Source organism: Neurospora tetrasperma (genome assembly GCF_000213175.1).
Source record: "Neurospora tetrasperma FGSC 2508 unplaced genomic scaffold NEUTE1scaffold_81, whole genome shotgun sequence".
Lineage (NCBI taxonomy): Eukaryota > Fungi > Ascomycota > Sordariomycetes > Sordariales > Sordariaceae > Neurospora > Neurospora tetrasperma.
The window spans coordinates 9,459,356-9,474,810 of record NW_009799179.1 but is presented as its reverse complement, the minus strand read 5'-3'; the positions used below and the strand labels follow the sequence as shown (position 1 = coordinate 9,474,810).

General features: G+C 50.6%; 5 protein-coding genes across 5 annotated transcripts; 2 read left to right on the top strand and 3 right to left on the bottom strand.

Moving 5' to 3' along the window:
- Positions 1-1,502: 1,502 nt before the first annotated feature.
- NEUTE1DRAFT_150960 (uncharacterized protein) lies at positions 1,503-2,654 on the bottom strand (the record flags this gene model as incomplete). Its single annotated transcript, XM_009859000.1, has 2 exons — positions 1,503-1,965; positions 2,068-2,654. 2 exons carry the CDS (start codon positions 2,538-2,540, stop codon positions 1,503-1,505), a joined length of 936 nt encoding a protein of 311 aa, XP_009857302.1.
- Positions 2,655-3,986: 1,332 nt separating this feature from the next.
- Positions 3,987-4,264, bottom strand: NEUTE1DRAFT_119289 (uncharacterized protein; the record flags this gene model as incomplete). The annotated part of the gene is made up of 1 exon (XM_009858999.1): positions 3,987-4,264. The coding sequence occupies one exon, from the start codon at positions 4,231-4,233 to the stop codon at positions 4,051-4,053; it is 183 nt and encodes a 60-aa protein (XP_009857301.1).
- A 52-nt stretch (positions 4,265-4,316) lies between these two features.
- On the top strand, positions 4,317-7,660 carry NEUTE1DRAFT_126952 (uncharacterized protein; the record flags this gene model as incomplete). The annotated part of the gene is made up of 3 exons (XM_009858998.1): positions 4,317-4,397; positions 4,514-6,994; positions 7,070-7,660. 3 exons carry the CDS (start codon positions 4,317-4,319, stop codon positions 7,658-7,660), a joined length of 3,153 nt encoding a protein of 1,050 aa, XP_009857300.1.
- A 1,062-nt stretch (positions 7,661-8,722) lies between these two features.
- On the top strand, positions 8,723-9,012 carry NEUTE1DRAFT_119288 (uncharacterized protein; the record flags this gene model as incomplete). The annotated part of the gene is made up of 1 exon (XM_009858997.1): positions 8,723-9,012. One exon carries the CDS (start codon positions 8,739-8,741, stop codon positions 8,946-8,948), a length of 210 nt encoding a protein of 69 aa, XP_009857299.1.
- A 1,448-nt stretch (positions 9,013-10,460) lies between these two features.
- NEUTE1DRAFT_126950 (uncharacterized protein) lies at positions 10,461-13,285 on the bottom strand (the record flags this gene model as incomplete). Its single annotated transcript, XM_009858996.1, has 5 exons — positions 10,461-10,748; positions 11,018-11,323; positions 11,361-11,364; positions 11,418-12,486; positions 12,583-13,285. 5 exons carry the CDS (start codon positions 13,214-13,216, stop codon positions 10,461-10,463), a joined length of 2,301 nt encoding a protein of 766 aa, XP_009857298.1.
- Positions 13,286-15,455: the final 2,170 nt, after the last annotated feature.

The window sequence follows — 15,455 nt, the reverse complement described above, 5'->3', positions numbered from 1 at the left end:
TCGACTGCAGTCATTGTTGTTGGTTGTTGCGCTTTCTCAACATGAACCCTGCTGGCCGAGAGTCGAGACTCCACGCTATCTGGTCCGAGTTTGTCGTTGAAGATAGCAGAGTCACAAATACATGTAACTTTCCTCATTCAGGATCGGCAAAACAGGCCCTTTTAGCGCGCTGTAGTGGTAGGTTCCGTATGCGCTCTAGACTCATGCTGACAGTCGGGTCGGGGCGAGTAGCCCTTTCCTGGGTCAATGGTACCTAGTCTAATGCGATGGACCCGTGATTTCGAAATCGCTCTTTCCGCGTCTTGAAGCCAAAAGGCGAGCACACATGGAAACATGCATCCTCTATGATGGGATACCGGTATACGTTCTTGGTAGAGGTAGGTATGTCTTTCGGTATTATGAAACTAGTGAGTTGATGCATTTTGCCGAGATTCTTAAAAGTGCTCCTCATCCAGCCCGACTTTTGACCCCCCGCCTGCCAGGTGATGTGTCTTACCTACAGTGGGTGCCCCCACCCCAAAAACATGGAAACTTCGGTCCCGTCCACTAAAGTGCGCTGCAAGTCCACTGTAACTTTTTCATCGACGGAACCTAGAATGTGTACCCTAGTAGGTAATTGCACAACGACAAACAATGTTAAGGAAATGAAGTTTCTTTTCTTCGATGCTACTTCAATTTTTCAATTCATTTTTCAAGTGTCTCAACAATCGCACTTTGCCAAGAGGCTGACAAGTTGGAGTGACCAAGTTGAGTTTTGGCATTTTTTTTGCGGAATAAAATAACCGGTCGTTTATTTTGTGAGGGGGGCTGGACCAGAATGCGTTTCGGGTGCTGTGCTTAGCAAGCAATGGTTTTTTTTTTTTTTTTTTTTTCACGTCATTTGTTGAAATCCCCATTCCATATATGCCCCCAATCAATGATTCCTGTGGTAACGACGGGAACTTCAGCAAGGTCGAGGTTACCTACCTACCTACCTACCTACCTACCTACCTACCTACCTACCTACCTACCTACCTATCAAACAGGGCAGTAGGTCCGTGGCTGCACCTTTGCTGCAAATGGAAGGCATGGCAAGCTGCTTCGCAATGATACAGGTACTCGTCTGGTCTCGAAGCGACTCTCAGACCAATGGCGCAGAGTACCTGACCTAACGAATGAAAAAAAACAAATAACGAAAGAAAAAAAAAATGACGACAGAGAGCCATGGAGTGGTAAAGGTAGAGATAACTAACATACATGTGCTTGCCTTTGTGATTTCACATAACACCGGGTTGACGATATGAAAATAGGTACCTCTACCCTATATATACTCCTTCCATCTCATTCAAGTCCCTTCGGCTTCACTCAAGCCGTATACATGTACCTAGTGTCCCGCCTCAGATACCTACTACATGTAACACTCCCGTCCCCAGTCCACACCTCATGATGACCATCTCTCATGGTACATGTATACATGCATGTTGTATCTTGTCAGTGGCTGCCAATAACCAGAAGTTGTCAGCTTATGAATCGTCGCACACATAATAGTCATTCGCCTCCAACTCGAATCTTTCCACAGCCATCAACATCCTGTGATGGGTGTGTGCCGTCCAGTCGCTCTTCTCCATATCTCTCTTGGGGTTCGCTCCGTATGTCGACGCCCCATAGTCGTGTACCGCATTCATGAACTTCAACTCCCAGCCGAAATTATCCGGCAACCCAAGGATTGCTGGCATCTTAGCCTTATTGAGGGGGCTGGTAATAGTTGCCAGCACATCAACAACGGTGAGCTCGCGCTTTCTTTTATATAGTTCTTCGAACTCGGGAAAATCGACTTTCCTGCTTTTGATATCGAGCCCAGGGAACAGACGTTTCATATCTTGACCGAGATATTCCATCTGCCAAAACTCGGCTCGTCGAATATCGGCGGCCTTTTCGCTCGCAAGGCCCATGCCTTTCAAATCTTTCGCGATGGTGCTTGTAGCTCTATATGTGGCCGAAAGGAGTCAGCAAATTATTCCAGGTTCTAAACAAGGTAGGTGTGTCCCCCATCTTGGGTGCGAGTGACATGAGTCTCATGGAACTTACAATTTTTTTCGAGCTTTCAGCACCATGTCCATCCACTCCTTGAGCAATACATAATAACTTTTGTTGAATACGCCTGCTGCGAGTTCATGCCTCACCAAGGACGGCGCTGAGACCAGCGACAGCGCTTTGGCCGTTTTCGGGAGATCGTTCATATCCAGTTCTGGGATCATGTCAGGGCTCAACCGGTCGTCCTTGAACCAAGCCATACAGAATTCTCCCCAGTTCATCTGACCTTTGTCCAGGCTTCCTCGATGCCCCTGCTGCCTGTAAGACTTGTCGAATAGCGTTTTGTCCTTGTCCTTGTCGAGGAGAGGATAGATGTACCGCTGGTCTGCGCCCTCATACAACCAGGCAATGTTGTAAATGTGGTAGGCGGACATCATCTCGTAGACAACTGCAGGACTCTTGCTTGCGACAAGGCTTGCCCATGCTGCAATGAGGACAAGCCAGGCCCATGCTGAGCGTGCCAGCATTGCGATGGTGTGGCGTGGAGGTTGGTTCAGGTTGTTTGCAGAGAATTGTCTAAGGTAGGTAGGTAGAGGTATGTATGTATGAAGGATGTAGAGGTTGAAGGAAACGAGAAGTTCAAAGAATGTAGATCAACCAGACATGTACATCCCAGTCTGGAGTTTGAATGCCAAAGGGAAAGGGGTTGGTTAAGAGGTCATTCTATGAGCATTCCAAGCACGCCCGTTCAACCCTTTTCACATTGTACACTCATGTGTAATAACCTTCTCTCATCTAAACCTAGGTACCTACCAGATATCTAAGTACGTACTTACAAGAGGAGGTACCTCTAAAAGTATCTGCACACCCACAATCTTGAACACGGTATCCGTGGGTACATTGCCTTCGCGTGTGTATGCGCGCGGATAAACCGGCACGTCTCATCGTTCGCCTTGAAAGCGCATATGATGATTTAGCGAGAAGTCCAGGCGTTTGCATGTCTGGTGCGAGATGTTCCAACCAAAATCAAGTTACCGTAGTCCGTAGAATACATGTATGTCCACGGGCATGTTCAGAGAGCCCGGTGTAGGTAGAGGTAAGCTACATCTACTCAGTGAGTTGCCCCGGCAGAAACAGAGGTAGAGGTACCTACCTGACTTTGTTGATATATCACCATCAACGGTGACACTTTAGGATCATGTCAAATCCTGGAGACTACTGGCCCGCTCCGCTCCGTGTGTTTGTCAGGTGCAATAGGCCCTCATCAGGGTAGGTACCTCTACCTAGAGGCATGCATACCTCTAGATTCTCATCGAAGCCTGGGTTTCTACATGTAGTTTACATTAGCAAGTGCACCAACACACTAGGGGTCCCAATCCTGACTTTAATTTTGGCCTTTTTCCTGGTCGTGGATATGAACACCATCGCGCCTTTCTAACCACCTCTAGGCAAAACACCTCCAGGTAGGGGTCTGGTAGCGCTGGGCAGCACGGGAGCAAGGGTATCTCTCGGTAGGTGGTAACCGCAACGGTTTAGAGTATACGACCCAACGTGCAGCCATTACAATACCACCCTGTACCAACAACCGTTCCGCCGGGACTGGAACTTTTTAAGCGACCCCAAGTGGGTAGGTACATGCACCCCTAAGAGGGACATACCTAGTTGCCACTGCCTTCCATGTCACCAACCAAGTTGGGAAGCCCGGGCCGTGAGTTATCGTTTGACGAGCGTGCATATACTACATTGTAAAGTTGTTAGTAGATCCTTCGGGACCCTGGAATGGTGTGATTTTCATGTGATGAAGCACACATCTTCGAAAACTCTGCAAACATGGGAAGGAACCTACCTACCTACCTAAGCCTAGAGGTATCATGTTGGTGACTTGCCCCGACTACTTCCTAGAAGAGAGGTCTAGTCGGGTTCAAGGTCGTAGGCGACTATCTCGAGAGTCGAGACTTTCCAACGTGGGCGGCTCCGGCAACGCTTCCGTGCGTTCTATCCGTCCGCAGTCCGACAAGGAGGCAGGTGGGAGCAGACCTAGGTAACAACTCGGTTGATGATCGGAGCATATCCCAGAGGCATCCAGAACTGGGACTGGGTCTTGTTGCGTTGCCTGCGTCGAACAAGAACTTCATAAACCATAGAAAGAGACAACTCTACATGTACCAAAGGTTGCTCGCAGACACTCACTCCTCGCTGAGAGATAGCTGGTTCACTCATCTTATCGACCCTTCTCTTTCCTTACCTACACACGCCGCTACCTTGGCCTTGGAACCCAAATCACCGGCAAAGCTTGCAACGTCATGCGGTGGTTACCTCTGGCGGTGGCTGTCGCCGCCACCGTGACTCAGGTCACGGCAAAAGCTGTGTTTGCCCACTTTATGGTATGAACGAGATTCCAGTCCGCCCCCATTGATGCATTCTGGCCCATTGCATTGAATGTTTACAAAATCAAGCCCAGCCCAGCTGTGATGCTAACTTTGTGTGTGTGTCCTTAAAGGTTGGCAATACCGAGAATTACACAACAAGCGACTGGCTGGATGACATGCGTCAAGCCAAGAAGGCACACATTGACGCCTTCGCCTTGAACATGGCCTACGGCGAAGCGACCAACGAGAAGTCGCTCTCGGCCGCGTTTTCCGCCGCCGCGAGTGAGGGCATGCAGCTCTTCTTCTCGTTCGACTACGCCGGCAACGGGCCTTGGCCCAAGGAAACGGTGATGGAATACATCACCAAGTATGGTTCGAGCAGCGCCTATTTCCACCACAACGGCAAGCCTTTTGTCTCGACTTTTGAAGGGCCCGACCGGGCCGACGACTGGATCGACATCAAGAGACAAACGCCCTGCTTCTTCATGCCCGACTGGTCTTCTTTTGGGGCCATGAAGGCGATGGCTGCCGGAGGCGGGGTCGCTGACGGGCTCTTTTCATGGGCGGCATGGGCCTGGGGAGACTGGGACATGTACACGTACACGGATGCTTCGTACGCCCAGTACCTGAACGGAAAGCCGTACATGATGCCGGTTTCGCCGTGGTTCTACACCAATCTGCCCGGGTACAACAAGAACTGGATCTGGCGTGGTGACCGAGCGTGGGGTGACCGTTGGATCCAGGCGCAGTGGTGGCAGCCCGAGTTCATCCAGATTATCTCGTGGAACGACTACGGCGAGTCTCACTACATCGGCCCGGTTCGAAAGCACGCCATGGCAGCCTTCGACATTGGCAGGGCTCCGTTCAACTACGGGACGCTGCCTCACGACGCCTGGCGTGACATCCTGCCGTTTGTCATCGACATGTACAAGAACAACGTCTCCAGGGTTGACTATGAGCGAGCCGTGGCGTGGTATATGTTGGTCAACCCGGCGTACTGCGACCATAACGGAACGGTCGTCAATACCGCTTCTCAGCTGCAACAGGAATTCACCCCCGAAGGGGAACTGGACGACAAGATCCATTTTACTGCATTGCTGAACGGCAAGCCAGACAAGGTCGCCTGCAGCGTTGGCGGTAGGATGAAGGACTGCAAGGTCTACCAGGGTCCCGACAACGACGAGCCCGGCATGTATCTAGGTGAATGCGGCAATGGGTTCGAGGGGCCAGTCCAGATTACCATCACGAGAGGCAAGACAGTCCTGGTCATCAACGGCGAACCACGGCGCGGCGAATCCTGCGGAGAATGGAACGGGTTCACAAACCACAACGCGTATGTGGCTGGTGCGGTAGCCCCGTCGGCCATTAACGCGCAAGCGGCAGACATCAGCCAGGCTGTCTGTGTCAACGGGACGGGCATGGAACTCGTCAAAGACCTCTGCGAGTTCACGTGCTCGTTGGGATACTGTCCCAAGACCGCCTGTGTCTGCTCTCGACTGGGCAAGCCCCCTACTCTGCCAAAGCCGACGGGCGTCCAGGGCTATCCCACGAGCAACATGGACGAAAGTGTGTCGGGGCTTTGTTCCTTTGCGTGCAACTACGGCAACTGCTCCGACTTTTCCGACTACTGCTCCACCAAGAAGGTGGCACTTGCAGTGCGGCCGGCCTCTCTTTTCGAACCCCAATATTGTGATTCCGGCAGGGCGCGGGGAGGAGAAGAACGCTTTGAGCAGCTTTGTAAATTCAGCTGCAGCCATGGGTACTGCCCGTTCTGGGTGTGCGTCTGTGAAATCGAGAAGGGATTTGCCAACATCCTTGACCCCACCATACCATCCAGGGCCAGCATGAAGTCTCTGCCTGGCCTGCTCGACTATGGCCTCTGTGGCTTCGCCTGTCAGCGTGGTTACTGCCCAACTGACATTTGCTTCGATGATGGCGTGTACGACGACGACGAGGGCTGGGGCCCAGACTATGACCCGATTGAGGGAGAGTACATGGATTTCACGCCCATCGAGGCGCTAAGCTGCGATCCCGACAAGGCGCCGCGGACGTTGGACGATCTTGTTAACGCGGTTGACACCGGGTCGATTCCTTCCATATGCTGGAATCAATGGGCGCTGGAGATCCTGCTCCAGACGCTTTTGGGCATCGGAAGCGAGTATCGAGAGAGCCTCAAGGGATATGATAAGCTGTTTTCCACTTATGAAAAATATATCAGGGAGAGCGTCGGCCCGCAGCTGGAGAAGTTCGCCCATCCAGGAAGTATGAAGTCGCCCGGACTCAAGTACTTTGACTGTGTGGTGTCGATAAACGGAAAGAAGTACTCGGACAAACAGGGTTGTCAGTACATCGTCTTGGAGAGGCTCCCGGTTGATAACTGGCACATCGACTATACCTTGCGTGATGCAAAGGGGTTTTATGCCGAGGTCGACGAGAAACTGGGAATAGCGAAGGAATGGATCACTTTCGGCGAGTGGAAACTTGAGAAACAGTGCGACGACGACATGTATGGTGACGATGGAGCTCATATCCGCACGGGCAATAGACCAAAGCTCTGCAAACCGAAGGTCACGAGCATGAGTAACTTTCCTATAGCTATCGACAAGGACAAAGTAAGTGTTGAAACCAAACTTGCACGTCGAAGAGACAAGCGCTGACATTGGGTACCTACCTTTACCTACCAACAGATCGAGGTCCCCAACCCCAAAGTGGTGATGGAGGCGGCCATGGCCAACATGACAAGTCTGGTTGACAGCCTGCTAACCGGGCACTTTCTGGTGGCTACCCACACCAACGAAGTCGATAGCGCAGACATTGTCACGGCGGCCAGCATGCCCGTTTTCATGCTACAACAAGCCGTTGACGCCATGAACGGCATCAAGAAGACGGGTTCCGATATCATCAAGCAAAACAAGAAGAATCTCATCACGTTCATCCTGAGCATCGTGTTGATGGTGATCCCCATCATTGGCGAGATTGGCGGAGCCCTGTTTGGTGGAATGGCCATGATCGCACGCATCATTACCCTTATCGACGTTGCGGGCAGCGTGGGAATGACTGCCTATGACATTGTCGAGGACCCGGGGTCGGCGCCCTTTGCCATCATGGGCATGTTGATGGGATTCGTAGGAGGTACAAGGTCCGAGAAGAGCTTGGCGGATGCTGGCAAAGCACGCAAGGCCATGCCTGACTCTGCCGTTGCAAAGCTCGGCAAAATCTTTAGTGAGAATGACAAGAAGGTTCAGAAAATCATCAATGCCTGTACCAGGAAAAGGTAGGGAGTTAGTCTAGAAGCCCAAGGGGATGGAAGGAAGAAGGGCACCTTACATGGCTAGAACAGAAAATAAGTAGCAGGACCTGTCCAGCAAGGTGTGGAGTGATGGATGTCGCGAAATTGGAGAGAGTTTGTGAGATTTGCCCGACTTGGGAGTATATGGAGAAACAAATGGATAGGTAAATGAGGCTTCCGAGTGTCGGTGGTTGTTAGTCGGTGGCTTGTCTGTTACAAAGTCGGGACGGAAGACGAGACGCATGCGAATTGGAGCTATGGTAGACGGGACCGTGGCCGTAGGGCGAGGCACGCCCTTGGAAGCGCGCACGGGCCCCTCAGCCGTCATAATAACCCTAACCCGGGGATTCTGCCTACTGTGTACACTTACAAAGTCGCACAATGAGGTTCTAGGTGCAGGGGTCCTCGCAGTCAGGTGCCCACGCGACGCGGTGCTGTGTTAGTGGTAAAGTGCACTGCCTGCAAGCCGTAGAGGTGTTCGCGGTCCACCAGCTGGAGTTCCCGTATGAACATCAGCTAGGTTGCTTCAATTCTTCAACAGGACAACCAATGCGACAAAATGAGCGCCGGATCGCCATCGTCAGACCCCGATAACGTCCTCTTTGATCCCTCCCATCCTCTCAAGGGCGTCTCGTCGTGTGCTGCACCAGCGTCTCTCCAGAACTAAGGGTACAGTAACTGATTTCCTGACTCTCTCGCTTTTGACAGCCAACTGACTCTTGAATCAACAGAATGACATCGCCAGCAAAACCGATGAACTCGGCGGCAAGCACAAACACGACCTCACCCCCGATTGTACCCATCTCATTGTCGGCGATTACGATACCCCCAAGTACCGCCATGTCGCGAAGGAGCGTCCCGACGTCAAGGCCATGGCCGCCGGCTGGATCGAAGCCATCCGAAAGCTCTGGGTAGAAGATGCCGACATCGATTTCATCGCCCTCGAGAAAGAATGGGAGATGAAACCCTTCGAATCACCATGCCAGTTCTTCTCGTCCTTTAGTCCGCATACGACCTTCTATTTCCTATTGGTGCCCCCTGGAGCGCAAATCCAAATTCGGTCCTTCATGGCTCTTATACCACCAAGGAATTCAATGCCTCCTAGCTTCAAGCCATGCTTTCTGAGTGGCTACATACCCCCTTGTCTCACTCTCCATTGCTGTATTCACTTGTGCGATCTTCACTTTCAACCTTCTGGACCCACTTCCCGATTCTTGCTGTATTTCGTGCAATCAGACATGCACTCCTTCTTCTTCCTTCTTACTCCCCATCGTTAGTTATTTATTACACTTGTCAGAGTAGCTGATGCCACTCACTTGCCAAAATCTACGTGCCGTGACACCCATCATTTGTTTCCTCATCCGCGCACTGGACATAATGCGGTGGAAGTTGTTCTTCGCATTTCGCAATGCCCGTTTGCCTTGGCCATGAACAATAATCGAGAGCTAGAGGTATCGATCACTCCGCACAACCACGGGACTGCTTCGAATGATAAACCGAGCAATGCCCGAAAGAAACCACTGAGAAATGTTTTATCTACCCGAATACACAGATGAAACAAATACTAATACAAGTAACGAAGCTGTCAACGCCATCACAGTGCCATCCCCAAAGGGCATCGCCTCATCTCATTTCGCTCTTCCAGAGGCAAGCCCACTCAGTTATACATTCTTCGTCCGGTTCTGAGGACGGTAGGCTTGCCTGTTTTCTCCAGCACTTTTCGCGTTTCGTCCATCAGTGCCAAGTCATACCCTGCAATCGCGGTCAGTCTCCTCTGTGCACGGCAACTTGACCATAAGACAAAGTCTAACCGCGAGGCTCTACTCGAGGCTGGGCAGAAAGGGTTTGCGTACCTTGCCTCGCCATGAGGGCTATCACAAACGGAAGCTTCTCTTCCCGGCTCGAAATCCGCGAGTTGTAGGATATTTCGTCAACTGGAATTTGTGCGCCACTGTCAGCGCCACTGTTCTTTACGAGTCCTATTGGCTTTTCTGGGACTGGGGTTGGGCTCCCTAGGAACAGCCAGAACCGGAGACTTCATCACCGGCGCCAAGCCTAACGCATTAATTCCGTCTTGAGGTGGTCGCCGAAACCTACGACCCGTCCACGATGATTAGCCACAAACGTCCACACTCAGAAGCCACGTCAACAGGGGTCACGGGGCACTCACGTTGGAACTTCGTCCCGGTACCTAGGGCCCATCGATTCCAGCGGCATCATGACAAGCGTATTGGAGTGCTTCCCTGTCAAAATGGTGGACGCGGGTTTATGAACTTAAATATGGGCGCAGGGTATCAAACGAATAACAACACCGCCGGCAACCAATATAATGCGCCGTTTTATGGGCAACCGTCTGCCATACCGCAGTGGCCCAAGTACTGGCAGGCGGGGTTCAAGTAGACAATGCCGCTCTCTCTCCTCCGTCGACTGGGACAACTTCTCCACCGCTGACGAGCTCCCTTGCTTTTGCGTCGCAGGCTTCGCGGGTTGCAGAAGTCTTGGTGAAGAATGTTGGAGCACATGAGTGGGCACAGGGAATTTAGGGCAGAGGATCGGCAAGAGAATTCCTTGATTGATTGACTAAAGAGCAAAAGGAGAGTAGGTGAATGATGAGAGGGAGACTCTCGATATATATATACATGACTGAGGTCCATGTGTGGATCGACTGCCGAGACGGTAGTCTGCTTCAACAGAAATCTCTGGGACCAAAAACACTTCAATACTGAATCGAGAGAAAACAAAGAAAAAAATCAAGCAATAACACTAACAAAGTCCCAGCGCTTCAGCCTTTACACAATCTCGTACGTGTAAAATCCATTCCCTTCGCCCATTCCGAGTACTGGATCTGGAATCCCGTTTGCCTTGTTGGCCCGGGCAATTCGGGCAATGGCTCTGAGAAAAGCCAAGATGTTGGGGCTGAATCTCCGTTCTACTTTCGGGGGATACCGGTCCTCCAGATTAGTATTCAACGGAGGGCCGTTAACATATGGGTCGTTCTTCAAGTATCTCATGCGCTCTTCCGGTCCTTCTCCAACTCTTTCAGCAAACCATGCGTCGATGTCCCAAAACAATCCTTCCTTGACCAGCTCGTGCAGATACCTTTGAAACCGCCACCTGTGGTATTTGTAGACATCCTCTTCATTATTGCCCTCAAGAGATGGACGTGAAGGACGATTATCCATACCATTGGGAGAGTGTTCATCAAGTCCGTCATCACTGTCGTCATCCGAGTCGTCGTCAGAAGCACGAACATAGGGGTAAAGTTCGCCATAGAGTAACGAAAAGAACCCAGCCCTTTGAAACCGAGGTTCACAGGGATGCATATGGGCTTCCGTCTCTCAAGGACCAGTCCATACAGCCACACCCTTTCGACATCCTGAGTTTCAATCTGCATTGGTGCTAAGTAGGCATATTGTATAGCACCCTTGGCGTCATTATTGTCGTCCCAAGCAACATTAAATTCCTCGAATGTAAGCTCCGTCGTGTCACCGTACTCCTTGAGTTCTAAGTGGCACGAGCCATCCATGTTTTCGTCCGGAGGTTCGGTTATTCTAGCTCGAACAACGGGACTCCTTATCCTAATGCTTGCGCCACAAGCAACTGGCCCAAAAGGACTTGTCGTATTTCTGGGAGTTACTTTGGCATCCAGGACCTCAGCCAAAACATCCACAGGTCCTGGGTCATCATACACGCCTACACACATGGCCATTTCAGGTTGACAGTCTTGAATGACTTAGGCCCAAGACCATGAAGGGGCTATGTCTGTGTGTTTCTGGCCGTATTCGTTTCCGCCAATCCACAAAAGCTGTTGAATGAGGCGATATGACCACAATCCGGCAAGATAGGCTATACCACTCCATGTGCTGCTTAGCTGCTCTGCGAGCCCGGATATAGCCACAAGCCTATCTGAAGGCTCGGTCAGAGACCTTTTAGAGTATGTCCCTAGTAAGAGCATCCACGCCCTCCGCCGGTTTGAGTCAACTAGCCTGCCGTTAAGGAGACTTTCCCAGTCATGTGGGAATATCTTATAATAGAAGGAGAAAGGTCTTTCAATCGTGTCGGGAAAAGATTCACTTGCTTGGCACGTTAAGCATTCCCAATATAGCTCCTTTTTACCAAAAACAAGGGTCCGTCGTGCTAGGAGTTGTTCCTGAAGCACCCATCCACGAGTGTATAGAATGAGCTCCGTTATCTCCGGATCGGTGTGTTCGCTTTTATATGCCGCCAATAAGTAACGATCATCTTCTAATTGTACGAACCAAGGTCTGACCGAAAGCCGATCTCGTCGGTAGTATAAGCCGCCACTCGAATCTGGTGAGGCGCCAGCAGCCAGGTTTAGGAAGGAATTCCGGTAAACATGTTGCATTTTGGCTGATTCTTGGATCCAGTCCTTGTTTTCAGCCGAGTTTTGGATGATGCACAGGGAATCAATCCAGAGGAAGGGAACCCCCAATTTCCGAGTCAGTTCGATGGCATGACGAAAGGTGTTTGGTAGCTCGCCAAGTTGAATGCCGTTCAAGAACTGGATGTAGTTTTCCTTCAAGAGACGAATGGGGACGCCGTTTTTCCCCCAACAATGACTGAGTGTCATGTATGACCGCTCCTTCGAAAAAGTATCCCTACTTGTTTCGCAAAGCCTGACGTACGCCTCTCCGGTGAGTCCCACTGCGAGCAGCCGGGCAGGATAATTATCTTGCAAAGTTGCGACCTGGACCGGGTTACAGCGGGGATGCGAGCGGCAGTTTTTGATCCATTTGAGTGCTTGATTCCAGCTAGCGTCGCTTGCCGTACTGAGAGAAGTTGGAAAACCCCGTGCTATGAAAGTTATTTATGATCAGCCAATGCTGTGTATTTGCCAAATAAATTTTCGTTTGTATCATCTACCAGGAAGCTTGGTTAGTGAACACTCACCTCCGTTGTAATACCAGTCTAAGAACATGCACCACACAATGGTTATCTTTCCATCACCTCCCACAACAGTAGACCTGATAGACAGCTCAGTTTCTTCCCCGGATTGTGTTATTCGTGTATGTAATTGGATGGCCCATTCTAAGGCCGCGTCCACGCACCCAAGTGCATCAACACTCGAATCAGGCTTTTTGACGTAGTCTCGGTCGATCACGGACTGGGCCGTTCTGCAAAATACAATACATCCATGTTGTTTTAAAGTCGCAGTCATGAGCCAATGACAGACATGGCAGTTTCCTTCAGCAGCTGATGTCAGGAACTCCTTGACGCTGCAAAAGGGGATCTTCCTGTCGGTGTTTCTTTGAGTAACCATTTCGCTTACTATCTTGAACGCTGCCGTACAACTTGCGCATAGGCGGTCGTACGCAATTTCAGGAACGCCTTCCGGTTCGAACCTCGCGATGGAATATTCAATGTAGGCTTCATATGATCTGAAGTGCGGTGGCAAAGATAATAGGCGTCGTAATTCTGAATCTGAGTCGGTACCCTCTGAAAGTTCCGATGGAGAATGCGTTGTGTCCGTCCAATCGTCCTGCTCGGCCGTGTCGCCTGTTGAGTCCATGGTAGGCGCGGTCATCCAAAGAACAAGTCAGTGTGAGGCCTGAAGGAATTGCTGGCTTGGAGAAGAATTGTGTTGAAGGGTGAGAGACCACCGGACTTCTTCGGAAAAGAAGAAGACACGGAACAAGAGTTTCAGGTGATAAAAGATTGGGCTTGTCGAGTGCAGCCCACTGCAGGCCACCAATAGTTCTGGGATCGGAAACCCCTCTTTCTGCAGTTTCCGTGCTGACTTCGCGCAAGGCAGTCACGCCAAACGTTCCTCTAGCCAATGACAATATTACCGAGTGGTGTGACGGCGGTGGCAGACCACTACGCTAGCCAAGCCGTGTCCTCGCAAAAGGGTACAAGTAACCGAAGCTGGCAATTCGGTTGCTCAGGTGGTCTTATATAGTTGCGACGGATGACCAGGCCGTTACAAGTGGTACAAGTGACTCAGAATTAGAGACCGAAAAGCGATGTATTAGATAAAAGGAGAAAAGCACAAAAGAGGTGAAAAGAACGGTCGACTGAACTGAATGACAGAAAAAATGACAGAAGAAACTTCAGGGAAAAAAAAAAGAAAGAAAAAAACATACAACACCAGGGATTCGCTGGTCGTCACCGACCCGTCAGAACGATATGGAATGGGAGGTGGTTGTTCAGTTTCTTGACCCTACCACGTGATTAAAAGACCCGGTTCATATCCTTCCCACTCCCATAGACAAGCAGTAAGATGCTACTAGTGAGTCCACCGACCGGTTATTGAACGGTGGTACGAGGTACTAATCTATTGACTATCTTCGCATTGGCAGGTCTTGCGAACTCGGGGAGGTCTGAAACTCCAGGGGGCACCAATAAGAAATAGAAGGTCGTATGCGGACCAAAGGACGAGAAAGAATTGGCATGGTGGTTTGATAAGGCAATTCGTTGTTTGAAGTTTTACAGAAAAGATGTCAAGATTTGTTCCAGTGATAGAATTGTCATAACATTTATATTCTCTTCTACAATCATTTTAGGCGTTCGTCGTCACATTATACATGTTATTACACCCCATCGCAATAATGTTAATATTGAAAGAATCTTTGTAGTTTGCCACCTTCGCCCTTCTCAAAAGAACTAGAACTAGAAGTGATATACGCTATTAAGTCATAGACTCTAAACATCCAAGGCATCCCTTCTAGATTCAAGAAAATTTTCACCTGTTGGTGATATCCAATATATATAATACCGTGAGATATACAGTATAACTAGGCTATCACTTTGAGATGCTACGTTTCTTTCCAACCGTATACTATCCAATTATTCTACAACAGACCCACTTTCTTTGGGGTACACCAAGCTAAATTAGCGTTCCGTTCCCTCGGGACACTTAAACTAAGCAGCTAATAATTCAGTGCGAACGCAACACCAATAATCACTCCAGCATACGGAAGATTTCTTACCGCTCTTGGTAAACCCAGATAATATCCGGGATTTCAGTAGCGGTTTAGTAGTGTCCGTTCTATAATGGCGCGGTTCGTAAAATCTCTGAACCGTTCCGATGCCATACGGCAGCGCTGTCTAGCGCCTACGATGGAGCTCTTCGGCTCAGGTGGCAGACCTTCCTGGGTCTCACATGGCCACCCCTCTTATAGGTTTCTGTGCGTGCGAAGAATTCATGTGATCCTCCTTGAGACTCGACATCTCGGGGTGCGGTTGCAATCAGTGGGGCGGTATTGCGGACCGGGCGGGGCCGTGGCGGCGGAGTGGGCCCCGAGAATGACGGAGCGGTGGGAGCACAACCGGACAGTAATTGCCGAAGCCGAGCAACTCGCAATGGCCACCAGCGCCTCAATCTCCAGATTGGGTGGCATCATTTCTCAGACCTCATCGGGGACCATCTCGTCAACGTGTTAACTGACCTAAGACCTAGTGTAGTAGAACCTATGCTCTTGGCGCATATATATAAACATATCATTGCTGTCACGGACCAGCATTGAACCACTACACCAATGAGCCATGTTCCTGGCTACGTGCAAGGTGTCATTAGCTCCGAGACCTGGAACGCACGAGACACTCTCGACATCCACCGTCTTGCGGCAGGCGGGACCTGAGGCTGGATGTGGAAAGCTAGGGGGGAAAAGCGGGCTCCGTGCGAGTACCGCGGGGAGCAATATGGTACGTACGGGATCCCGGCCGTGTGTCTCGCCAGGAAGATGCAACAACTGCCTGAAGACGCTTCTGAAAATTCAAGGTCCACTTTGAAAGTGTTGACCGTCGTCCAGGAAGCCTTGCTC